Below are 27,031 nucleotides of genomic sequence, written 5' to 3'. Positions count from 1 at the left end.
AAAGTGCATCCCTATCCTCCTTCAAAACCGCACTAAAAGAACACCGCCAGGCAACTTCAACCCTTGACTAACACCTTCCCCGGATTGTAAATAATCAAATGTATATACTTGTTCTTATGCTTTCTGAATTTACTATGTTCACTGCTCGCTGTACATATCCTACCAAGTCAGACCCACACTGTTTCAATGTCCATTTCTCTGATGATGCAATTGTTGATGACTGAAGTCCTGATATCAACCAAACCTAACCAACCAAACCATCTTAGATGAGCTCAGGTCCAGCGAAGCCGACGGCGTTTCTGGGTGTTGTTGATAAACGGTTTTCGCCTTGCATAGGAGAGTTTTAACTTGCACTTACAGATGTAGCGACCAACTGTAGTTACTGACAGTGGGTTTCTGAAGTGTTCGTGAGCCCATGTGGTGATATCCTTTACACACTTACACGCTTGTTGATACAGTACAGTTTGAGGGATCGAAGGTCACGGGCTTAGCTGCTTACGTGCAGTGATTTCTCCAGATTCTCTGAACCCTTTGATGATATTACGGACCGTAGATGGTGAAATCCCTAAATTCCTTGCAATAGCTGGTTGAGAAAGGTTTTTCTTAAACTGTTCAACAATTTGGTCACGCATTTGTTGACAAAGTGGTGACCCTCGCCCCATCCTTGCTTGTGAATGACTGAGCATTTCATGGAATCTACTTTTATACCCAATCATGGCACCCACCTGTTCCCAATTTGCCTGTTCACCTGTGGGATGTTCCAAATAAGTGTTTGATGAGCATTCCTCAACTTTATCAGTATTTTTTGCCACCTTTCCCAACTTCTTTGTCACGTGTTGCTGGCATCAAATTCTAAAGTTAATGATTATTTGTAAAAAAAAAAAAATGTTTATCAGTTTGGACATCAAATATGTTGTCTTTTTAGCATATTCAACTGAATATGGGTTGAAAATGATTTGCAAATAATTGTATTCCGTTTATATTTACATCTAACACAATTTCCCAACTCATATGGAAACGGGGTTTGTACTACCACCACCATGCTTGATGGTAGGCTTGGTGTTCGTGGGATTAAAGTCCTCACCTTTTCTCCTCCAAACATATTGCTGGGTAACGTGGTCAAACAGCTCAATCTTTTTTTCATCTGACCACAGAACTTTCCTCTAGGAGGTCTTATCTTTGTCCATGTGATGTACATGCAGTCGACCTTTGGCCCCGGGTCAAACTTTTTTTAGCCCATTGTGGCCCCCAAGTCAAAAGGTTTGGCCACCCCTGAGTTAACCCGTTAACTTTGACAGCCCTAGTATAAATGCAGATTGTTTATGTAAGTCATTTACTGTGATTAATCAAAATGCAAAATTAATAATTTTAGCCTGAACGTCACATTCATTTTCGCTATTCTTCTTGCAAAGGGGGAACATACATCAATACAGAAATAACAATAAAATAATAAGCAAGGTGACCACATGTGTAGTAACATTAAAACTTTTAAACATTATGTGTCAAGAAAAACCCAGCTGAAATCCACATTTGCTGCCGGGCTGCAATTCGGTCCCCAGACAAGTTACCTAATTACTTCCTTTAATCACAAGTTAAATTAAAGATTACTTTGAAGCAGTGTTTCTTAACCATAGGGCCAGGGTCCATTTTTGGGCTGCGAGCACCCCCCTAGAGGGCTTGTAATACATTTTCCCACCACCTGCGGCAGTAATGACAATGTCAAACAAACAGAAGAAATCTGGACCTAAAGTCATACAGAAGTTACTTTAGCGCAAAAATGTGGACTAAAGTGGTGAAGCTTTATTTTCATTTGCACTTTACTTTTATTGACAGTTTAATTAAAAAACATATATCATTATTGTTCTGAAGGTTTTCATATATGTGTAAATTGTCCCTTTTAGTTCTATAGATAGATCATTTCTGTTAAGGGATTAATTATTATTATTTATTTCTATTTCATATGTGTTGTTTGGGAAGGTGAAATGTATTTTCGTTAAGTTGTTTAACCGTTGCTACGGTTACGGTTCCCATGGTTACGGGCAGTTCCGTTTCCGCCGGCAGGTAGGAAAGCGTTAAAAGAGCTCCAGCATTGACAGGCAGCGGAGCGTCGGTAGTATTACACGGGAGATAGAGTTCACCATAGTTGCAGATCGAAGAAGTAACTACTCTATGCTTCTTATTTAAGTGCGTCATTAATGACAGTTAGTACATTAGTTTACGTTTAAGGACATTTGGGCGCTTCACGTTGCCAGTAGGAGGTGAAGCGCATGCTAACCAGTGTTGGGTTAGTTACTGAAAACCAGTAACTAGTTACAGTTACTAGTTACTTTATTTCAAAAGTAACTCAGTTACTAACTCAGTTACTTAAACCAAAAAGTAATGCGTTACTGTGAAAAGTAACTATTTAGTTACTTATATATATATTTTTTTTATTTTTAAGGCCCCATTTAATGCCCTTTTAGCCTTCATTTTAGTACTGTTATTGCACTGGAGAATAATACAATCTGTTGATCAACTTGACATGCATTTGCATCACTGAACTCTGCTAAGCAATGTGCTCTACATACAACACACAAAGACAAAGATATGTTTTAAAGGGCGAATTTGTTTCAGACCAGAACAAATTGACAAAACTATTTTAAATAGCTGCAACTTAACATACATAAGTAACAAACAGCATAATTACAACATAGCTGTAAAACAAGAAAGGCACACACTACATACACAAAGCCTAACCAGGCGTTTTCTCAAGGAATTCTGAAATAAAATCATGTCTGAAGCCCAGAACACTCTACACATTTCCCCACTTAGTTTAGAGAAAAGGAAATATTAGCCTGGCCCACTAGTATCCTTCTTTATGTTTGTGAACTTTATAGTCTAAACATTTAGAGTGATGTGATAATCAAACACTCTAAAAGTTTAAAATGAAAGAGTATATAAGAGAATTGACAGAGTGTGTGTACCTTCAGTGTGCAGTGCCTCATTAAAATCCAGCCGCTGTTGGAGGTGGAGGTGAAGTGTGTGTCTCTTTACTAGCTTCGTCGAAGCATGTTGTTTTTGTCGCTGTTTCAGCATATTTGAAACTTACATTCAACTAAAATGTTCTTTTCTTTGTGGTCGATAAAAGAAACTTACTGAAAATATCTCCATTTTAAGAAACTCGGCTTCGGGGTTCGCCATGACGTCTTGATAGTAGACACAGACACGCCCCCTCCCACACACACACACTCACACACACACACACACGTACACACAGACAGCGCGCGGCGCGCCTCTTTTTTGTCGCCTCTTCAGCAGCGCTGCAACACTCAGATCTTCTCAGTTTCTAGCCGATACTTCATAAAAAATAACGCAAAATAACGCAGTAACGCATCATGTAGTAACGGTAACGGAGTTACTGAATATAAAAAATAACGCGTTAGATTACTAGCTACCGCCGATAGTAACGGCGTTACAGTAACGCGTTACTTTGTAACGCGTTAGTCCCAACACTGATGCTAACCGCTAGTTAGCTCACCGCAGCTCGCACCTGTGTTTGTTTGCTGCACCGTGACTTCACGAACGCCAGGTTCAGTCACATTTGCATTAAGTTTATTTAAGAGACACTCTCCCCTGTGACTGTTATACTGTTTGGAGAGCGAGTTTGAACATTGTATAGTTTAGTTGTGTGCTATCGTGGCTACATTGCTGCGAGGGAAGTGGACAGCGCGAGGTACGAGTGTTAATAGCACGCGCTCACGGACTAGTCGACAGAGAGGTGACCCAGGACGAGGCTGGTTCTCCTCTCGCGCCAGACTGAACTCGTGAGGCGAGCTAAGAGGAAGCACGGCCGAGCCCCCCCCCCCCTTCTCTTCTCTTCTCTTCTCTACAACGGGAGGTGTCCCCCCTCTCCAACGCCCCCTTGGTATCCAGCAGTTGCAACTCACCCCACCCCACCCCTACGTGCACCAACGATACAACAGGACCACAACAGACTATCTTCTGGCCCAGCCAAGGGGCCCAGGTTGGACTGTGTGTGTGTGTTGTGTAATTGGTTTAGTGCGGGAGGTTCTATTGGGGAGGTAGCGTGTGAGTGGTGATGAGTGTATGAGTGTAATTATTGTATGTTATATGGTATATAGTAAATAGTTTAACTAAATAAGTTGTCTCCTCTCACTCTCTCCTAGACTAGATTATTGGGTAAATAGTGAAAATTAGAGCATCCCCCAAGGTAATATACAGTCCTTTACAGGCTCCCGTACAATTATTATACGTTTAGTTAGAATTGACTTATTGTAGCACTGCAAAATTGTATGAAGATTTATTTTTCATTATTTTTTATGAGTCCCTTCTTTTGTATATATTGGCTTATCCTGTTAAACTATAGGATATAATTATTGAACACGATTAAAATCAAGAGTAAGATTACTAATTTCGTGTTAATATTTGAGTGGGCCCTGTCACGGCCCGGGCGCACACCACTGCGCATTCATCCGTGCGCCAGTCCGGATGCAGCAAGCAGCTACAATCAATCGCCAGCAATTAACGCACCTGTCGCTGATGAGAAGATCTGCCTTTTTAAACCATCACAACCTGCTATCCGGGGCCAGAACGTAGCAACCTGTCCTGTACAGTAAGCCGAACCTAGCAAGCTCTATGCACTCTTTCTCTCTCTGTGTTTCTCCCCCATCGTGTTAAATTGTCTCGTGTCCTCCTTGTCGCCTTCCAGCAGCGTACCTCCGTTCCCGCGTCACAAGCTGTGTCTCCGTATTCCCTCTGCTTACCTGGCTGCCTCTTGGATCTCGACATTCCGCCTGGACACAGACTTTGACGCCTCGCTATTGCCCCCGACTTCCTGCCTGTTTCACGGACCTCCGACCTTGTCTTGCCCCCCCTTGGACTTCCGCACCTCGCTCAACACTACTCTTTAGTTAATATCCACACATAGTCGCACACATACACATTTTGATTTGTTTCATACTCCATACTTTTGTATATATATATATATATATATATATATATATATATATATATATATATATATATATATATATATATATATATATATAAAAATAATAAATAGAGCTAAAACGACATCCCTCCTGTCTGTGCCGTCTTCTTACCCTGTACAAACCGTAACAGGCCCCAGGGCCTCTCTGGAGTGGAAAAGTTGGGCCCCAAAAAGGTTAAGAACCCCTGCTTTAAAGTGCTCAGTTTATGCCTCTACAATGATACATAACCAGTTACTGGCAAATACATGGTCAACACATTAAGTATTCATGTAAAAGATGGTATGATGAAAATCAATACAACAGCTATGATATAGTACCGCAGTTATAAAGCTTTTAGTACGAGACATTTTTAGACACCCTGGCAAAAATGAAATTTACTGATGAAATCAACTTCATAGGGAAAGCATAATTGTTTCTGTTGGAAATAATTCAGTGTAATGTAACCCCAAACAATGGACTGACATAAAAAGTGGCGCTTCTTTCATCGGGAACAAAGCAAAGGTAAGAGAAGTTTCAAGAAGGTCAGTTTAGTTTTCATTTTGTAATGTGGTAATACCGTTCAGAGTGGCTAACGATAGCTTCAAGGTAAAGGAAGGAGGTTAGTCATGAAAATGTTGTGTTTTTATTAGGTCTGTCAAAGTTAATGCTTTAACTCATGCGATTGATCACAAAACACATATTATGTATATATTCGTATATATGTTAGACAGATATATATATATATATATATATATATATATATATATATATATATATATATATATATATATATATATATATATATATATATATATATATAGGCCCTGCAATGAGGTGGCGACTTGTCCAGGGTGTACCCCGCCTTCCGCCCGATTGTAGCTGAGATAGGCTCCAGCGCCCCCCGCGACCCCAAAGGGAATAAGCGGTAGAAAATGGATGGATGGATGGATGGATATATATATATATATATATATATATATATATATATATATATATATATATATATATATATATATATATATATATATATATATATATATATATATATATATATATATATATCAGTGACGTGCAGTCAGGGGAGGCAGGTGAGGTGGGGCCTCACCTGCCATCATGGAAAGAAAAAAAATGTAAAAAGAAAAAAAAATTATTAAATTGTTAAATGTATCCAGTGAATATACAATAAAGTTATTTTCCATTTAACTTCACCAGTTTTAGATTATTTTTATTCAAAATCGCTGAATTTTCACATTTGCCGTTCAAATACTGAGAAGAGACGGTGCGGTGATCAGCAGCCAGTTGCGGACTCAGCTAACTGCTGGCCTGCTGTGCAGTGAGACCGTATTGCTATATGAATTATATTATACATTTCCATAGTTTAGTTAGCTGAGATATATAATGTACAGTGTATTTTGTCAACAACTGTATGTGTGTAATGTATTTCTTGTGCTGAGCAATCATAAAACTGCTGCGAAGACGCACTGTGTGAGGCTCGCAGTAATCCCGCCTCCTGGTGGTAGAGAATGCACTCCCGCCGTAGAATGCACCCCCTGACGGGAGTGTTATATCAACTAAATCCCACACTTAAACTTTCCACGAGCAAGATTGAATCTATTTAAAAAAGTTATTTAATAAGAAGCCAAAAAGTGCAAAAACAATAATGTTTGTGTTGGAGGAGTTGTGAATGACTGCAGGGCCACAACATTAGGTACACCTGCAGACTGCATTTCATATTTCATTCATTCACAACTCCTCCAACACGAACATTATTGTTTTTGCACTTTTTGGCTTCTTATTGAGCTGCTGCATTTTTTGGTTGGGTTGTTTATTTCTATTGAGTAACTTCTACATTTCTAAAAGGGGAGAAATGTAATAGAGTGATCTATGTTTGTCTGTTGCCATCTCCTGGTTAATGTTGGCTATAGCGTACTGTGGTTACTTTTTGGTTGGCCAACGATTTACGTGGTGTTGCGCACCTGACGTCAAGTGAGTTGAGTCTGTTCTGAAGTCTACAGTAAAGAGACGTACTTCATCACCTCGCCTGGTAATTTCCTCCAACCCAATATATTACATAAAGGTAAGACCATAATAACGTTTTTTTTTAAATTAAATGTGCTTTTTTGTGTGCTACAGTTTGTATGTGTAAAGTTAAAGTTAAGTTAAAGTTCCAATGATTGTCACACACACACTAGGTGTGGTGAAATTTGTCCTCTGCATTTGACCCATCCCTTGATCACCCCCTGGGATGTGAGGGGAGCAGTGGGCAGCAGCGGCGCCACGCCCGGGAATAATTTTGGGTGATTTAACCCCCAATTCCAACCCTTGATGCTGAGTGCCAAGCAGGGAAGAATGCTAGTATGAGCTTTTAAACATAACCCGTTAACTGCTGCCAATCAAATGGTGAATAAGATACTCTTTAGGGCTCATATGTTTGTAAATCTGACTGTGATGAAGTCAGTGCCTCACCAGCCATCAACCTCACCGCACGTCGACTGCATGTAAAGTAACTATATATATATATATATATATATATATATATATATATATATATATATATATATATATATAGTTACTTTACATGCAGTCGACTTTTGTCCCCCGGCCAATTTTTTTTAGCTCATTGTGGCCCACAAGTCAAAAGGTTTGGCCACCCCTGAGTTAACACGTTAAATTTAGCACAAAATATGACACAAATATTAACAGTAATTAATAATAATCTTACTCTTGATTTTATGTGTATTCAGTAATCAATCAATAATTCTAATTCGAACCTAATTACAGTTTACAACCTGGTCAAATGATATGAAAGCATTTGTTAATCACAAATATTATTATCAAGGCTTAGCTCAAGCTGATTACAAAAATAAATACTAATCAAATATACTGCAAAAGAAGGGACTCAAAAACTGACGAAAAATAATTTTACGTACAATTACGCAGTGCTAAAATACATTCTAACTAAATTAATGATAAATGATAATAATAAATGTTTTTTAATAAACTGTCAATAAAATTAAAGTGCAAATAAACATTCACCATTTTAGTCATAATTTTTGCACTTAACAATGTCTTCGATGACGAGCCCCAGACTTCTTCTGTTTGTTTGATATAGTCACTACCGCCACAAGTGGTGGAAAAGTGTATTACAACTGAGTACCGCTGCGGCCCGTACGACCACAGCTGAGAAACAGATATTTTTTCCCAGCCCTCTCGGGGGCGCTCACAGCCCAACATTAGGCCCTATGGTTAAGAAACACTGATTTATATGATTTGAAAAATTAATCATTCGACGGCACTCGCTTTTATGGACTTATTTACGACTGTCTCGGAGCATTTGCTTGTTTTTGATATTTGCCCATTAAGTGCTTGGTTTTGCACTTGACCTTTGTTGCGTTACGCAGATGTACAGTAACATTTTAATATTACTTTTTAGCTGGTTTCTTCTCTCGGCTTTCACTTTTTAATCATTATTATTCAGAAGGTAACCCATTGTGCTATCTGCAGGTGGACCAAGCGTGCTGCAGCTATGAAACCAGCAGTCTCGGGTCTCAATATTTTCCAGCAGGAAGATACTTTGACAAGACGGGATGTCGTGCAACTGCATGTTTTGTAAATACACAAGGGGTGTGGGAAAAAAATCGATTTGAATTCGAATCGCGATTCTTACGTTGTGTGATTCAGAATCGATTCTCATTTTTTTTAAATCGATTTTTTTTTTTTTTTTTTTTTTTTCCATTTTTATTTTCTTAATTAATCAATCCAACAAAACAATAGACAGCAATACCATAACAATGCAATCCAATTCCAAAACCAAACCTGACCCAGCAACACTCAGAACTGCAATAAACAGAGCAATTGAGAGGAGACACAAACACAAACCAAAAGTAGTGAAACAAAAATGAATATTATCAACAACAGTATCAATATTAGTTACAATTTCAACATAGCAGTGATTAAAAATCCCTCATTGACATTATCATTAGACATTTATAAAAATAAAAATGAACAATAGTGTCACAGTGATCTCATAAGCTTGACAACACACTGTGTCCAATATTTTCACAAAGATAAAATAAGTCATATTTTTGGTTCATTTAATAGTTAAAACAAATTTACATTATTGCAATCAGTTGATAAAACATTGTACTTTACAATTATAAAAGCTTTTTACAAAAATCTACTACTCTGCTTGCATGTCAGCAGACTGGGGTAGATCCTGCTGATATCCTATGTATTGAATGAATAGAGAATCCTTTTGAATCGAAAACAAATCGTTTTTGAATCGAGAATCGCGTTGAATCGAAAAAAAAAAAAAACGATTTTGAATCGAATCGTGACCCCAAGAATCGATATTGAATTGAATCGTGGGACACCCAAAGATTCGCAGTCCTAAAGTACACTACTGTATACTTCTTTCTTAATGTCTAAAACAGATTTTAAAATGTGCTGAAGAACTGTAAGAGGCATATTATCGGGTTTATACTGTCAAAAGTAGGCATTTTATAGGCTTTGTCTATTTGTGGTTAGTCACAATTGACACTGCGCTCCCCTTACTCACCATTGTGTCTTATACTCAATGGTTAACTGGACATCTTTATGTGCTCGATGCCTCAATCATTGGTATGTGTTCATCTACAAAACCATTCTGGGTATCACTCCATCTTATCTGTCTTGTCTTTTAACAAAGAAACAAGGAAGTCACAATCTTCGTTCAATGAATGTTCTGCAATTTGTCGTCCCCAAAGTAAGAACTGAACTGGGCAACCTACAATCGAATATTCAACTTCAAACCCTTGTTACATTGAATGAGTTTAAAGGCCTACTGAAACCCACTACTACCGACCACGCAGTCTGATAGTTTATATATCAATGATGAAATCTTAACATTGCAACACATGCCAATAGCTTACTAAAGTGCAATTTTAAATTTCGCGCGAAATATCCTGCTGAAAACGTCTCGGTATGATGACGCCTGCGCGTGACGTCACGGATTGTAGAGGTAATTTTGGGACAGCTTGGTGGCCAGCTATTAAGTCGTCTGTTTTCATCGCAAAATTCCACAGTATTCTGGACATCGGTGTTGGTGAATCTTTTGCAATTTGTTCAATGAACAATGGAGACAGCAAAGAAGAAAGCTGTAGGTGGGAAGCAGTGTATTGCGGCAGGTGTTGTGCCGGATAACGCACCCCCGCCGTAGAATGCACCCCCTGATTGTTGTGCCAGATAACACAGCCGGTGTTTCATTGTTTACATTCCCGGAAGATGACAGTCAAGCTTTACCATTGGCCTGTGGAGAACTGGGACAACAGAGACTCTTACCAGGAGGACTTTGAGTTGGATGCGCAGACGCGGTACCGTGAGTACGCATGCAGCTGCTTGCCCGTACGTGCGTGCCGCTATGTGCATGTCACGTACGTAACTTTGGGGATTTTGGGGAAATAATAATAATAATAATAATAATACCTGGGATTTATATAGCGCTTTTCTAAATACCCAAAGTCGCTTTACATGTGTGTGTGTGTGTGTGTGGGGGGGGGGGGGGGGGGGGGGGGGGGCAGCCACGGAGAAGGCCCTGTCGCCCCAGGTTCGGCGCCTGGTCTTGGGGACCTCAAGGAGGCCGGCATCACTAGACCTGAGGGAACGGGACGGGACGTGTGGCTGGAGGAGGTCAGAGAGGTAGGGTGGTGCCAGGTTATGGAGTGCCTTGTAGGTGGTGAGGAGTATTTTAAAGGTGATTCTGTATTTGACAGGCAGCCAGTGGAGGTCATGAAGGACAGGTGTGATGTGCTCTCTGGAGCGGGTTCCGGTGAGCAGGCGGGCAGCAGAGTTCTGGACGTATTGCAGTTTGTTGAGGGTTTTGGAGGTGATGCCGTAGAGGATGCTGTTGCAGTAGTCTAGCCGGGATGAGATGAAGGCGTGGATGAGGGTTTCGGCAGCAGAGGATGTGAGGGAGGGCCGGAGACGGGCAATGTTTCTGAGGTGGAAGCATGCAGTTTTGGTGATGTGGTTTACGTGGGGGAGGAGTGAAAGGGTAGGGTCGAAAATTACACCTAGATTGCGGATGTGGGTGGAGGTAGTGACAAGGGAGCCGTTGATGTTTAATGAAAATTCCTGAGTGGAGCGAGTGAGGGAGTCGGGGCCAATGATAATTATTTCAGATTTGTTGCAGTTGAGTTTTAGAAAGTTTTTTTGCATCCAGGTTTTTATGTCTGTGAGGCAGGTGGTGAGGGTGGAGTGGGTGGCTGTGGTGATGGTCGTGGTGGAAATGTATAGTTGTGTGTCGTCGCCATAGCAGTGAAATTGAAGGCCGTGGTGTCGGAGGATCTGACCGAGGGGTAGGCGGTAGATGGTGAAGAGTAGGGGGCCAAGTACTGAGCCCTGGGGGACGCCGTGGGTGACTGGGGCAGTGGAGGAGGTGCAGTTGTTGGTTGAGATGAATTGCTGACGGTCAGAGAGGTAGGATTTCATCCAGGAGAAGGCAGTGCCGGATAAACCAAGGGAGGAGTGGAGGCGTGTTAGGAGGATGGAGTGGTTGATGGTGTCGAAGGCAGAACTGAGGTCGAGGAGGATGAGGATGGAGAGGGAACCAGAGTCAGCGGAGAGGAGGATGTCATTGGTGACCTTGAGGAGGGCAGTTTCTGTGCTGTGGAGTGAGCGGAAGCCGGATTGGAACTTTTCGTATAGGTTATTGTGGTGAAGGTGGGATTTGATTTGGGAGGCAACTGCACGTTCGAGAATTTTAGAGAGGAAGGGGAGGTTGGAGATGGGCCTGTAGTTGTTGGGGGAGTTGGGGTCGAGACCGGGTTTCTTGAGAATGGGGGTGATGGCAGCCAGCTTGAGGGCAGGAGGGACAGAGCCAGTGGATAGGGAGGAGTTAATTATAGTGGTGATGAGAGGTGAGAGTGAGGGGAGGCAGGCTATGACTAAAGTGGATGGGATTGGGTCGAGGATGCAGGTGGAGGCTTTCATACCAGAAGTTATGGAGGATAGGTCAGTTGTGGTGATTTCGGAGAAGAAGTTGAGTGGGTGGTTGGAGAGTAAAGGGGGGGCATGATCAGGGGTAGTGGAGAAGGTGGGAGAGGAGGCGGCCAGTTCAGAGTGGATGGTGTTGATTTTTGATTGAAAAAATGATAAAAAATCTTCACATTTGCTGGTGGTGAATGAGGTGGTGGTGGTGTCCATGGGTTTGAGGAGTTTGCTTACGGTAGAGAAGAGTATCTTGGGGTTGTTGCTGCCGGATTGTATGACGGAGGAGTAGTGGGAAGTGTGTGCATTGTTGAGGGCATCTCTGTATTCCTGTTGGTGTAGTGTGTAGATGTCCAGGTGAACAGTGAGACCGGTTTTCTTTGAGAAATATATGTGCTGTATGAACTTTGGGGAGGTGAATGGTACTTTGGGCTGTGGGATTGAGTGTGTTGTGCAGGTGTTTGAGTTGTATTGGCGGGTTATATGGACGGGAGGGGGGAGGTGTTTGTTATGCGGGATTAATTTGTGGCATATTAAATATAAGCCTGGTTGTGTTGTGGCTAATAGAGTATATATATGTCTTGTGTTTATTTACTGTTTTAGTCATTCCCAGCTGAATATCAGGTCCCACCCGCCTCTCACAGCATCTTCCCTATCTGAATCGCTCCCACTGCCCTCTAGTCCTTCACTCTCACTTTCCTCATCCACGAATCTTTCATCCTCGCTCAAATTAATGGGGAAATCGTCGCTTTCTCGGTCCGAATCGCTCTCGCTGCTGGTGGCCATGATTGTAAACAATGTGCAGATGTGAGGAGCTCCACAACCTGTGACGTCACGCTACTCGTCTGCTACTTCCGGTACAGGCAAGGCTTTTTTATCAGCGACCAAAAGTTGCGAACTTTATCGTCGATGTTCTCTGCTAAATCCTTTCAGCAAAAATATGGCAATATCGCGAAATGATCAAGTATGACACATAGAATGGACCTGCTATCCCCGTTTAAATAAGAAAATGGCATTTCAGTAGGCCTTTAAAGCTTCTGTGAAAGGTCTGCAGTCTACTTTGTCTGTATGCACATGTGTTATGTGAGCAAGTTTTAATGTTGTAAATGTGATGTTTTACGTGGTTACTGTTTTTAATGTAACCTTGCAGCCGCCCTCTTGGCCAGGTCTCCCTTGGAAAAGAGATCTTTGATCTCACTGGGATTTTTACCTGGTTAAATAAAGGCTGAATAAAAAATAAAACACTGCAAAAAAAACCCATTTAGATCTCCAAATAAATATAATATTAAACTGTATGCTGGGACAAGCGGTAGGAAATGGATGGATGGATGCTTGTCTGTGGCTTCACATTTCTTCTAAAAGTTGTATTCCACTAAAGTGACCACTTGGTGGCAGTGTACTTCAATGCATACTTCACCCAGAATCCCTTCTCAGGTAAAGGCCAATGTTAATAATAACAACAATGCATAGATCGAACATATGTACAGTTTGTAGCTCCATATACCAAATTTAGCTGTTTAATTGTATCTTTTAAAATATTGCAATTTATACCATATGAGTGCTTCCATTTTACCCCCACAGCTCATGCACATTTGCATAAACTATACACAGTTCCATACAGGCTTTACATTACAGATTCTACCACGGCGGTGCGAGTACAGGTTTTACAATAAAGCAACTACCTATTTCAAATAACAGCAATGGTAGGTAATAAATAAAGCTTAAATGAGAGTTAACTGGGATGAATATATAAATATTCCCAGTCTACCATTTGCCACATTTTTGTGCATTCTTACATAACATTGCTGGATGTGGAGGAGGCGGAGAACAGTTGCTAAGCCCTGCATACTGCCCACTGCTTACACACACACACACCACACACACGGTCTTACACACACACACACACACACACACACACCACACACACCACACACGGTCTTACACGCACACACACACGCTCACTGTTAACTGAGTTTCAGAGTGTATGATGTGTTTTAATTGCATAAGTGTGAGTGAAAGCTGTGTGGCGGGCTAATAGGACTTTAAATGCATATAATATTCATACAAATAAAATAATACAATGTAGCTACTGTTTCATGGACATTCATCTACCACGGGTGGGTCTGGAACGTAACCCCTGTGGTAATCAAAGGAACACTGTACATCTTATATACAGTATATATATACAGTATATATATATATATATATATATATACAGTATATATATATATATATATATATATATATATATATATATATATATATATATATATATATATATACAAACCCCGTTTCCATATGAGTTGGGAAATTGTGTAAGATGTAAATATAAACGGAATACAATGATTTGCAAATCCTTTTCAACCCATATTCAATTGAATGCACTACAAATACAACATATTTGATGTTCAAACTCATAAACTTTATTTTTTTTTTTTGCAAATAATAATTCACTGAGAATTTCATGGCTGCAACACGTGCCAAAGTCGTTGGGAAAGGGCATGTTCACCACTGTGTTACATGGCTTTTCCTTTTAACAACACTCAGTAAATGTTTGGGAACTGAGGAGACACATTTTTTAAGCTTCTCAGGTGGAATTCTTTCCCATTCTTGTTTGATGTACAGCTTAAGTTGTTCAACAGTCCGGGGGTCTCAGTTGTGGTATTGTAGGCTTCATAATGCGCCACACATTTTCAATGGGAGACAGGTCTGGCCTACAGGCAGGCCAGTCTAGTACCCGCACTCTTTTACTATGAAGCCACGTTGATGTAACACGTGGCTTGGCATTGTCTTGCTGAAATAAGCAGGGGCGTCCATGGTAACGTTGCTTGGATGGCAACATATGTTGCTCCAAAACCTCTATGTACCTTTCAGCATTAATGGCGCCTTCACAGATGTGTAAGTTACCCATGTCTTGGGCACTAATACACCCCCATACCATCACACATGCTGGCTTTTCAACTTTGCGCCTATAACAATCCGGATGGTTCTTTCCCTCTTTGGTCCGGAGGACACGACGTCCACAGTTTCCAAAAACAATTTGAAATGTGGACTCGTCAGACCACAGAACACTTTTCCACTTTGTATCAGTCCATCTTAGATGAGCTCAGGCCCAGCGAAGCCGACTGCGTTTCTGGGTGTTGTTGATAAACGGTTTTCGCCTTGCATAGGAGAGTTTTAACTTGCACTTACAGATGTAGCGACCAACTGTAGTTACTGACCGTGGGTTTCTGAAGTGTTCCTGAGCCCATGTGGTGATATCCTTTACACACTGATGTCGCTTGTTGATGCAGTACAGCCTGAAGGATCGAAGGTCACAGGCTTAGCTGCTTACGTGCAGTGATTTCTACAGATTCTCTGAACTCTTTGATGATATTACGGACCGTAGATGGTGAAATCCCTTATTCCTTGCAATAGCTGGTTGAGAAAGGTTTTTCTTAAACTGTTCAACAATTTGCTCACGCATTTGTTGACAAAGTGGTGACCCTCGCCCCATCGTTGTTTGTGAATGACTGAGCATTTCATGGAATCTACTTTTATACCCAATCATGGCACCCACCTGTTCCCAATTTGCCTGTTCACCTGTGGGATGTTCCAAATAAGTGTTTGATGAGCATTCCTCAACTTTATCAGTATTTATTGCCACCTTTCCCAACTTCTTTGTCACGTGTTGCTGGCATCAAATTCTAAAGTTAATGATTATTTGCAAAAAAAAAAAAGCCTATCATTTTGAACATCAAATATGTTGTCTTTGTAGCATATTCAATTGAATATGGGTTGAAAGTTATTTGCAAATCATTGTATTCCGTTTATATTTACATCTAACACAATTTCCCAACTCATATGGAAACGGGGTTTGTATATATATATCCCCAAAAAAAAATCGCTGCCGTTGTGTCCTTGGGCGGGACACTTCACCCTTTGCCCCCGGTGCCACTCACACCGGTGAATTGAATGAAGAATGATAGGTGGTGGTCGGAGGGGCCGTTGGCGCAAATTGCAGCCACGCTTCCGTCAGTCTACCCCAGGGCAGCTGTGGCTATATAAGTAGCTTACCACCACCAGGTGTGAATGATTGATGGGTTCTACATGTAAAGCGACTTTGGGTACTTAGAAAAGCGCTATATAAATCCCAGTTATTATTATTATTATATATATATATATATATATATATTAGGGATGTCCGATAATATCGGACTGCCGATATTATCGGCCTATAAATGCTTTAAAATGTAATATTGGATATTATCGGTATCGGTTTCAAAATGATCGGTAACGGTTTCAAAAAGTAAAATGTATAACTTTTTAAAACGCCGCTGTGTACACGGACGTAGGGAGAAGTACAGAGCGCCAATTAACCTTAAAGGCACTGCCTTTGCGTGCCGGCCCAGTCACATAATATCTGTGGCTTATAACACACACAAGTGAATGCAATGCATACTTGGTCAACAGACATACAGGTCACACTGAGGGTGGCCGTATAAACAACTTTAACACTGTTACAAATATGCGCCACACTGTGAACCCACAACAAACAAGAATGACAAACACATTTCGGGAGAACATCCGCACCGTAACACAACATAAACGCAACAGAACAAATACCCAGAACCCCTTGCAGCACTAACTCCTCCGGGACGCTACAGTATACGCCCCCTGCAAAATTAGGCATAATAATGTGTTAGTTCCAGGACTGTATATATCGATATCGGTTGATATCAGTATCGGTAATTAAGAGTTGGACAATATCGGAATATCGGATATCGGCAAAAAAGCCATAATCGGACATCTCTAATATATATATACAGGTATATGCTGTAATTGATGCAGTTCAGCTAAATTTGTTGGTTTTCTGACATGGACTTGTTTCTTCAGCATTGTCCACACGTTTAAGTCAGGACTTTGGGAAGGCCATTCTAAAACCTTCATTCTAGCCTGATTTAGCCATTCCTTTACCACTTTTGACGTGTGTTTGGGGTCATTGTCCTGTTGGAACACCCAATTGCGCCCAAGACCCATGATGACAAACAGCTCAATTTTTGTTTCATCTGACATCACATGGACAAAGATAAAACCTTCTGGAGGAAAGTTCTGTGGCACCAATTTTGTCAAGAGGAGTGGTCAAAAATTCAAGCAGAAGCTTGTGGATGGCTACCAAAAGCGCCTTATTGCAGTGAAACTTGCCAAGGGACATGTAACCAAATATTAACATTGCTGTATGTATACTTTTGACCCAGCACATTTGGTCACATTTTCAGTAGACCCATAATAAATTCATAAAAAACCAAACTTCATGAATGTTTTTGTGACCAACAAGTATGTGCTCCAATCACTCTATCACAAAAAAATAAGAGTTGTAGAAATTATTGGAAAGTCAAGACAGCCATGACATTATGTTCTTTACAAGTGTATGTACACTTTTGATCGCGACTGTATATATATATATATATATATATATATATATATATATATATATATATATATATATATATATATATATATATATATATGTATATATATTGGTATTCTTGTCTTCATGAAAGAGAGGAATCTATTATGTTCAACATGCTTGTATTATCATTAAACACATTTAACTTGTTAACAAAAATTTCTCTTTCATAAATAAATATGAATATATATGAATGAGGTAGATCCTTTCCACTTGGTCAATTGAAAAGTAGGTCGCCTGCAGAAAAAGTGTGGGCACCCCTGAACTAAAACATATAGATATATATTTATACAGTCGTGGTCAAAAGTTGCACCTGACATCACATGGAAGACCGTCTGGAGGAAAATTCTGTGGTCAGATGAAACAAAAATTGAGCTGTTTGGCCACAATACCAAGCAATATGTTTGGAGGAGAAAAGGTGAGGCCTTTAATCCCAGGAACACCACCCCTACCGTTAAGCATGGTGGTGGTAGTATTATGCTCTGGGCCTGTTTTGCTGCCAATGGAACTGGTGCTTTACAGAGAGTAAATGGGACAATGAAAAAGGAGGATTACCTCCAAATTCTTCAGGACAACCTAAAATCATCAGTCCGGAGGTTGGGTCTTGGGCGCAGTTGGGTGTTCCAACAGGACAATGACCCCAAACACACATCAAAAGTGGTAAAGGAATGGCTAAATCAGGCTAGAATGAAGGTTTTAGAATGGCCTTCCCAAAGTCCTGACTTAAACGTGTGGACAATGCTGAAGAAACAAGTCCATGTCAGAAAACCAACAAATTTAGCGGAATTGCACCAATTTTGTCAAGAGGAGTGGTCAATAATTCAAGCAGAAGCTTGTGGATGGCTACCAAAAGCGCCTTATTGCAGTGAAACTTGCCAAGGGACATGTAAGCAAATATTAACATTGCTGTATGTATACTTTTGACCCAGCAGATTTGCTCACATTTTCAGTAGACCCATAATAAATTCATAAAAGAACCAAACTTCATGAATGTTTTTTGTGACCAACAAGTATGTGCTCCAATCACTCTATCACAAAACAATAAGAGTTGTAGAAATGATTAGAAACTCAAGACAGCCATGACATTATGTTCTTTACAAGTGTATGTAAATATACACTTGTTATGTATATATATATATATATATATATATATATATATATATATATATATATATATATATATATATATATATATATATATATACATACAAATAAATAAATGAATAAATATATATATATATATATATATATATATATATATATATATATATATATATATATACATACACAGTACAGTGTTTTCTTTATTTTCACGACTTGTCACTGAAGGCATCAAAACTATGAATGAACACACGAGGAGTTATGTACTTAACAAAAAAAAGGTGAAATAACTGAAAACATGTTTTATATTCTAGTTTCTTCAAAATAGCCACCCTTTGCTCTGATTACTGTTTTGCACACTCTTGTCATTCTCTCCATGAGCTTCAAGAGGTAGTCACCTGAAAGGGTTTTCACTTCACAGGTGTCATAGTTTTGATGCCATCATTGACAATCTACAATGTAAATAGTCATGAAAAGAAAGAAAATGCATTGAAATGAGAAGGTGTGTCCAAACCTTTGGCCTGTATGTATGTATGTATATGCATACAGTATATATATATATATATATATATATATATATATATATATATATATATATATATATATATATATATATATATATATATATGTATATATATATATATACACACCAGAGTAGATCAGACCCAGCACAGTCCAGCACATAGTAGCAGGCTGTAAGATGCGAGCTGGATCAGTCTACATGGAGAGGCACAACAAAATGGCTGGGATAGTATACAGGAACATCTGCAACCAGTATGGAATAGAAGTACCCAAATCCCAATGGGCCATACCACAGAAGGTGGCTGAGAACAACAGGGCCAAGGTTCTGTGGGACTTCAGCTTCCAGACTGACAAACAGCTTCTGGGTAACCAACCAAACATAGTGGTGGTGGACAAAGAGCACAAAAGGGTGGTGGTAATAGATGTGGCTATCCCAGCTGTCGCTAACATCAGGAAGAAGGAACACGAGAAACTTGAGAAGTACCAAGGGTTGAAAGCAGCTGGAACGGATGTGGAAGGTCAAGGCTAGCATGGTCCCCGTGGTAGTGGGGGCGCTCGGAACAGTAACCCCCAAACTGGGAGAGTGGCTCCAACAGATCCCAGGAACAACATCTGAAGCCTCAGTCCAGAAGAGCGCAGTCCTAGGAACAGCCAAGATACTGCGCAGAACCCTCAAACTCCTAGGACTCTGGTAAAGGACCCGAGCTTGAGGATGACACAGATACCACCCCACCGGGATGAGAAGGAGATTTTATATATATTATATATATATATATATATATATATATATACATATATATATATATATATATATATATATATATATATATATATATATACTGTATATACTGTATATATATATATACTGTATATATATATATATATATATATATATATATATATATATATATATATATATATATATATATATATATATATATATATATATATATATATATATATATATATAGTTTTATATCGGTATGTGCATCAGTGTTGCACAGAGAAAAGAGAAGCCATAGAAACAGACGAGGATGGAAGGTAGGCAGGGAAGCCTTGTTGCAGCAGCATGAGCTGGGCCAGCTGTAGCACAAACACACAAACACCCACACACACACACACACACACACACACACACACACACACACACACACACACACACACACACACACACACACACTTGTATTTGTCACCTTATTGAGACCTCGGAAAAATGCCTACCTCTTTAGGACCACCCTTTCTAGATATATAAAAATTTGTACCGTACTTATGTGAAAAATGAGTAGGAATTTCACAAGAAACAGGTCATAATTTCACAAGAAAAACTGAGAATTTTGGCATCTTTATAATAAAAGTCGTCATTTTACTCAACGCAAGTCAAAATTTTACAAGAAAAACTGAACATTTGTGCAACATTATGATACAAGTTGGAATTTTACAAGAAAAGCTTAACATTTTGGCATTTTTGTGAAAAGAGTCGTAACTTTACTCGACAAAAGTCACAATTTTATGTGAAAACTTTAAAATTTTGACAATATCATAATAATAATCGGAATTTCACTTGGCAAAATGATGACAAAAGTCGTCATTTTACTGTAGAAGCTAACTGTTGGCCACTATAGTCTTAGTACCGTGGTGTATGTGTTCGTCCTATGGTCACATATGGGACGCGTGTTGTCTCACGTCAGCACCGGAAGTCGTAAAATCAGCTGTTCCCCTGGCGGGTTTTTTTCGGGGATGAAAAGGGAAGTCCTTTAGCTGCCGTCTTGTTTTATCGTACATGCACCTGTCAATGTTTACTTTTGCATGCACATTAAATCAACCAAAAATATCCTGACTTTGGAGCAATGTTCACAGACTCTAGTAATTGGATTTCTGTATTGGGACCATGATTCTGGTCCTAACTTGTTCACCGGGTCCTCATATGGAAGGTATTTTTCCTTGTTGATATCTCAAGAAGGGTAGCAATACAAGAACACACACACACACACACACACACACACACACACACACACACACACACACACACACACACACACACACACACACACACACACACACTCTTGTATTTTTACCTTCTTGAGACCTCCGAAAAATGCCTACCTCGTTAGGACCACCCTTTCTAGATATATAAAGATTTGTATTTGCAACATTAATAATATATACATACTATACAAATATAACAAAGCTTGTTGTGAAAAATGAGTTGGAATTTCACAAGAAAAAGGTCACAATTTCACAAGTAAAACTTAGAATTTTGGCATTTTTATGATAAAAGTCGTAATTTTACACAACGCAAGTCAAAATTTTACAAGAAAAACTGAACATTTGTACAATATTATGATAAAAGTTGGAATTTTACTCAATAACAGTCGCAATTTTACAAGAAAAGCTTAACATTTTGGCATTTTTATGAAAAGAGTCGTAATTTTACTCGACAAAAGTCACAATTTTATGTGAAAACTTAAACATTTTGGCAATATCATAATAATAATAATCGGAATTTCACTTGGCAAAATGATGACAAACGTCATCATTTTACTGTAGAAGCTAACTGTTAATGGCCACTATAGTCTTAGTACTGTAGTGTATGTGTTCGCCCTATGGTCACATATGGGACGCAGGTTGTCAACCAAAAAAATCCTGACTTTGGAGCAATGTTCACAGACTCTAGTATTTGGATTTCCGTATTGGGACCATGATTTCGGTCCCAACTTGTTCACCGGGTCCTCATATGGAAGGTACTTTTCCTTGTTGATGTCTCAAGAAGGGTAGCAATACCAGAACACACACACACACACACACACACACACACACACACACACACACACACACACACACACACACGCACACGCACACGCACACGCACACACACTCTTGTATTTGTTACATTCTTGAGACCTGAGAAAAATGCCTACCTTGTTAGGACCACCCTTTCTAGCGATATAAAGATTTGTATTTGCAACATTAATAATATCTACATACTATGCCAATATAAAAAAGCTTGTTGTGAAAAATGAGTTGGAATTTCACAAGAAAAAGGTCACAATTTCACAAGTAAAACTTTGAATTTTGGCATTTTTATGACAAAAGTCGTAATTTTACTCAACGCAAGTCAAAATTGTACAAGAAAAACTGAACATTTGTGCAATATTATGATACAAGTTGGAATTTTACTCAATGACAGTCGCAATTTTACAAGAAAAGCTTAACATTTTGGCATTTTTATGAAAAGAGTCGTAACTTTACTGGACAAAAGTCACAATTCTATGTGAAAACTTTAACATTTTGGCAATATCATAATAATAATCGGAATTTCACTTGGCAAAATTATGACAAAAGTCGCGGGTTGTCTCACGTCAGCACCGGAAGTCGTAAAATCATCTGTTCACCTGCCGGGTTTTTTTCGGGGGATGAAAAGAGAAGCCCTTTAGCTGCCGTCTTGTTTTATCATGCATGCACCTGTCAATGTTTACTTTTGCATGCACATTAAATCAACCAAAAAAATCCTGACTTTGGAGCAATGTTCACGGACTCTAGTATTTGGATTTCCGTATTGGGACCATGATTTCGGTCCCAACTTGTTCACCGGGTCCTCATATGGAAGGTACTTTTCCTTGTTGATGTCTCAAAAAGGGTAGCAATACAAGAACACACACACACACACACACACACACACACACACACACACACACACACACACACACACACACACACACTCTTGCATTTTTGCCTTCTTGCACACACACACACACACACACACACACACACACACACACACACACACACATACACACACACACACACACTCTTGCATTTTTGCCTTCTTGAGACCTCCGAAAAATGTCTACCTCGTTAGGACCACCCTTTCTAGATATATAAAGATTTGTATTTGCAACATTAATAATAAATACATACTATACAAATATAAAAAAGCTTGTTGTGAAAAATGAGTTGGAATTTCACAAGAAAAAGGTCACAATTTCACAAGTAAAACTTAGAATTTTGGTATTTTTATGATAAAAGTTGTAATTTTACTCAACGCAAGTCAACATTTCACAAGAAAAACTGAACATTTGTGCAATATTATGATAAAAGTTGGAATTTTACTCAATAACAGTCGCAATTTTACAAGAAAAGCTTAACATTTTGGCATTTTTATGAAAAGAGTCGTAACTTTACTCAACAAGTCACAACTTTATGTGAAAACTTTAACACATGGGGAGGGGGGGGGGGTGTATGTTATTTATTTATTTATTTTTTGTCATAAAAAAATACTATCATGTGTGCTTACGGACTGTGTATCCCTTGCAGACTGTATTGATATATATTGATATATAATGTAGGAACCAGAATATTAATAACAGAAAGAAACAACCCTTTTGTGTGAATGAGTGTAAATGGGGGAGGGAGTTTTTTTGGGTTGGTGCACTAAGTGTATCTTGTGTTTTTTATGTTGATTTAGTTAAAAAAAATAAATAAATAAAAATAAAAATAAAAATATATATATATATATAATTTTTTTTAAATTTATTTTTTTATTTTTTTTATTTCTTGTGTGGCCCGGTACCAATCGATCCACGGACCGGTCCCGGGCCGCGGCCCGGTGGTTGGGGACCACTGCTTTAGCTGCCGTCTTATTTTATCATGCATGCACCTGTCAATGTTTACTTTTACATGCACATTAAATCAACCAAAAATATCCTGACTTTGGAGCAATGTTCACGGACTCTAGTATTTGGATTTCCGTATTGGGACCATGATTTCGGTCCTAACTTGAAGGGTAGCAATACAAGAACACACGCGCGCACACACACACACACACACACACACACACACACACACACACACACACACACACACACACACACACACACACACACACACACACACTCTTGCATTTTTGCCTTCTTGAGACCTTTGAAAAATGCCTACCTCGTTAGGACCACCCTTTCTAGACATAAAGATTTGTATTTGCAATATTAATAATATATACATACTATGCCAATATAAAAAAGCTTGTTGTGAAAAATGAGTTGGAATTTCACAAGAAAAATGTCACAATTTCACAAGTAAAACTTAGAATTTTGTAATTTTTAATGATAAAAGTCGTAATTTTACTCAACGCAAGTCAAAATTTTACAAGAAAAACTGAACATTTGTGCAATATTATGATAAAAATTTGAATTTTACTCAATAACAGTCGCAATTTTACAATAAAAGCTTAACATTTTGGCATTTTTATGAAAAGAGTCGTAACTTTACTCGACAAAAGTCACAACTTTATGTGAAAACTTTAACACATGGGGGGGGTGTATATTATTTATTTATTTATTTTTTGTCATAAAAAAATACTATCATGTGTGCTTACGGACTGTGTATCCCTTGCAGACTGTATTGATATATATTGATATATAATGTAGGAACCAGAATATTAATAACAGAAAGAAACAACCCTTTTGTGTGAATGAGTGTAAATGGGGGAGGGAGTTTTTTTGGGTTGGTGCACTAAGTGTATCTTGTGTTTTTTATGTTGATTTAGTTAAAAAAAAAAAAAAAAAAATAAAATAAAAAAAAAAAAATATATATATATATATATATATATATATATATAATTTTCCATCCATCCATCCATTTTCTACCGCTTATTCCCTTCGGGGTCGCGGGGGGCGCTGGAGCCTATCTCAGCTACAATCGGGCGGAAGGCAGGGTACACCCTGGACAAGTCGCCACCTCATCGCAGGGCCAACACAGATAGACAGACAACATTCACACTCACATCCACACACTTAAATTAATTTTTTTATTTTTTTTATTTCTTGTGCGGCCCAGTACCAGTCTATCCACGGACCGGTACCGGGCCGCGGCCCGGTGGTTGGGGACCACTGCTTTAGCTGCCGTCTTGTTTTATCATGCATGCACCTGTCAATGTTTACTTTTACATGCACATTAAATCAACCAAAAATATCCTGACTTTGGAGCAATGTTCACGGACTCTAGTATTTGGATTTCCGTATTGGGACCATGATTTCGGTCCTAACTTGTTCACCGGGTCCTCATATGGAAGGTACTTTTCCTTGTTGATGTCTCAAGAAGGGTAGCAATACAAGAACACACACACGCACACACACACACACACACACACACACACACACACACACACACACACACACACACACCCTCTCTCTCTCTCTCTCACTACTCCTGCCCCCACGCGGGGGAAAATCATGAGCAAACCAGATCGCGCGCACGCGGCAAACGATGGCCGCTGCAGCCTCGGCTCTTGTTTACGACAGCGCTGCTTGACACGGACCCACGCGCGCGCTTTCCCCCCCCACTCCCCACTCCCCCTCGCTCCCGCGGCCGTGATATTGCGCAAGAGGTGACGTTTCGCGCGCAGGGCAACCTTGTTCTGGAACGTCAAGGATAAAGACGCCGCCTCCTCCTCCTCCATTAGGGCGCGAAGGAGCGGCCCGAGTCGCCCCTCCGGTATCGGCCGCGGTGCTGCAGCGAGCCGAGGACTGAGAGAAAGCAGCGGCGGGAGGAGGACTCTCCGCCCGGGGGGGAGGCCGGGCTCGGGGATGTTGCGGGAGTAGGACGGCTCAGAGCGGAAGATGGGCAAGGACCAGGAGCTGCTGCAGGCGGTGAAGACCGAGGACCTGCTCACCGTGCAGAAGCTGCTGCAGAGGCCCCGGCCAGGGAAAGCAAGTAAGGCGTTCTTATAACCACAATGCAGTTCATATAGGCAACATTGCACGTTGCTGCTGTGCTATGGGGGGTGTATGCATGGTGCATCCCAGTGGTGTGCATGGAGACTATCAGGAGTGTGAATGCAATGCAGCAGAAAGGGGGGTGGGTTGGTGGGTGAGGGGGAGGAGGAGGGGAGACATGTGATTTGTTTGACTCTGCCTCACAAATTACAATCTATAGCCCAGTGTTTTGCACACTGGTATTTGCACATCAATTATTATAATGTACCGTTGTCTAGTGCAGTGTTTTCCAACCACTGTGCCGTGAGATACAGTCTGGTGTGCCGTGGGAGATGATCTAATTTCACCTATTTGGGTTCAAAATATTTTTTTGCACACCAGTAATTATAGTCTGCAAATGATGTGTTGCTGTTGAGTGTCGGTTCTGTCTAGAGCTCGGCAGAGTAACCGTGTAATAGTCTTCCTTATCAGTAGGTGGCAGCAGGTAGCTAATTGCTTTGTAGATGTCGGAAACAGCGGGAGGCAGTGTGCAGGTAAAAAAAAGTGTCTAATGATTAAATCAAAAATAAACAAATGGTGAGTGCCCCTAAGAAAAGGCATTTAAGCTTAGGGAAGGCTATGCAGAACGAAACTAAAACTGAATTGGCTACAAAGTAAACAAAAACAGAATGCTGGACGACAGCAAAGACTTACTGTGGAGCAAAGACAATGTAGATCCGAATATGACATGACAATCAACAATGTCCCCAAAAAGAAGGATGAAAACAACTGAAATATTCTTGATTGCTAAAACAAAGTAGATGCGGGGAATATCGCTCAAAGGAAGACATGAAACTGCTACAGGAAAATACCAACAAAACAGGAAAAGGCCACTAAAATAGGAGCGCAAGACAAGAACTAAAACACTACACACAGGAAAACAGCAAAAACCTCAAAATAAGTCAAGGTGTGATGTGACAGGTGGTGACAGTACACCTACTTTGAGACAAGAGCTAGTGTGCCGTGAGATACAGTCTGGTGTGCGGTGGGAGATTATCTAATTTCACCTATTTGGGTTCAAAATATTTTTTTGCACACCAGTAATTATAGTCTGCAAATGATGTGTTGCTGTTGAGTGTCGGTGCTGTCTAGAGGTCGGCAGAGTAACCGTGTAATACTCTTCCATATCAGTAGATGGCAGCAGGTAGCGAATTGCTTTGTAGATGTCGTAAACAGCGGGAGGCAGTGTGCAGGTAAAATTGTACCTAATGCAGTGGTTCTTAACCTGGGTTCGATCTAACCCTAGGGGTTCGGTGAGTCGGGCTCAGGGGTTC

At 39.9% G+C, this 27,031-nt stretch overlaps 2 protein-coding genes across 8 annotated transcripts in view; one reads left to right on the top strand and one right to left on the bottom strand.

Moving 5' to 3' along the window:
* Positions 1-27,031, bottom strand: part of LOC133615246 (phosphoribosyl pyrophosphate synthase-associated protein 2) — a 183,766-nt gene that overhangs the window by 87,642 nt on the left and 69,093 nt on the right. The window lies entirely within an intron of this gene.
* caskin1 (CASK interacting protein 1) overlaps positions 25,326-27,031 on the top strand; it is a 339,666-nt gene continuing 337,960 nt past the window's right edge. For 3 of the 6 annotated variants that reach the window (XM_061973688.2, XM_061973685.2, XM_061973683.2), the window contains exon 1: positions 25,327-25,716. In XM_061973688.2, the coding sequence (XP_061829672.1) occupies positions 25,623-25,716 (94 nt within the window). In that variant the 5' untranslated portion in view covers positions 25,327-25,622. Of the gene's footprint in view, positions 25,717-27,031 lie in introns of all 6 variants that reach the window. The other 3 variants (XM_061973686.2, XM_061973684.2, XM_061973687.2) reach the window with 2 other exon arrangements.

Source organism: Nerophis lumbriciformis, linkage group LG22 (genome assembly GCF_033978685.3).
Source record: "Nerophis lumbriciformis linkage group LG22, RoL_Nlum_v2.1, whole genome shotgun sequence".
In the NCBI taxonomy this organism is placed as follows: Eukaryota; Metazoa; Chordata; class Actinopteri; order Syngnathiformes; family Syngnathidae; genus Nerophis; species Nerophis lumbriciformis.
This window is presented reverse-complemented; position numbering and strand designations above follow the sequence as displayed.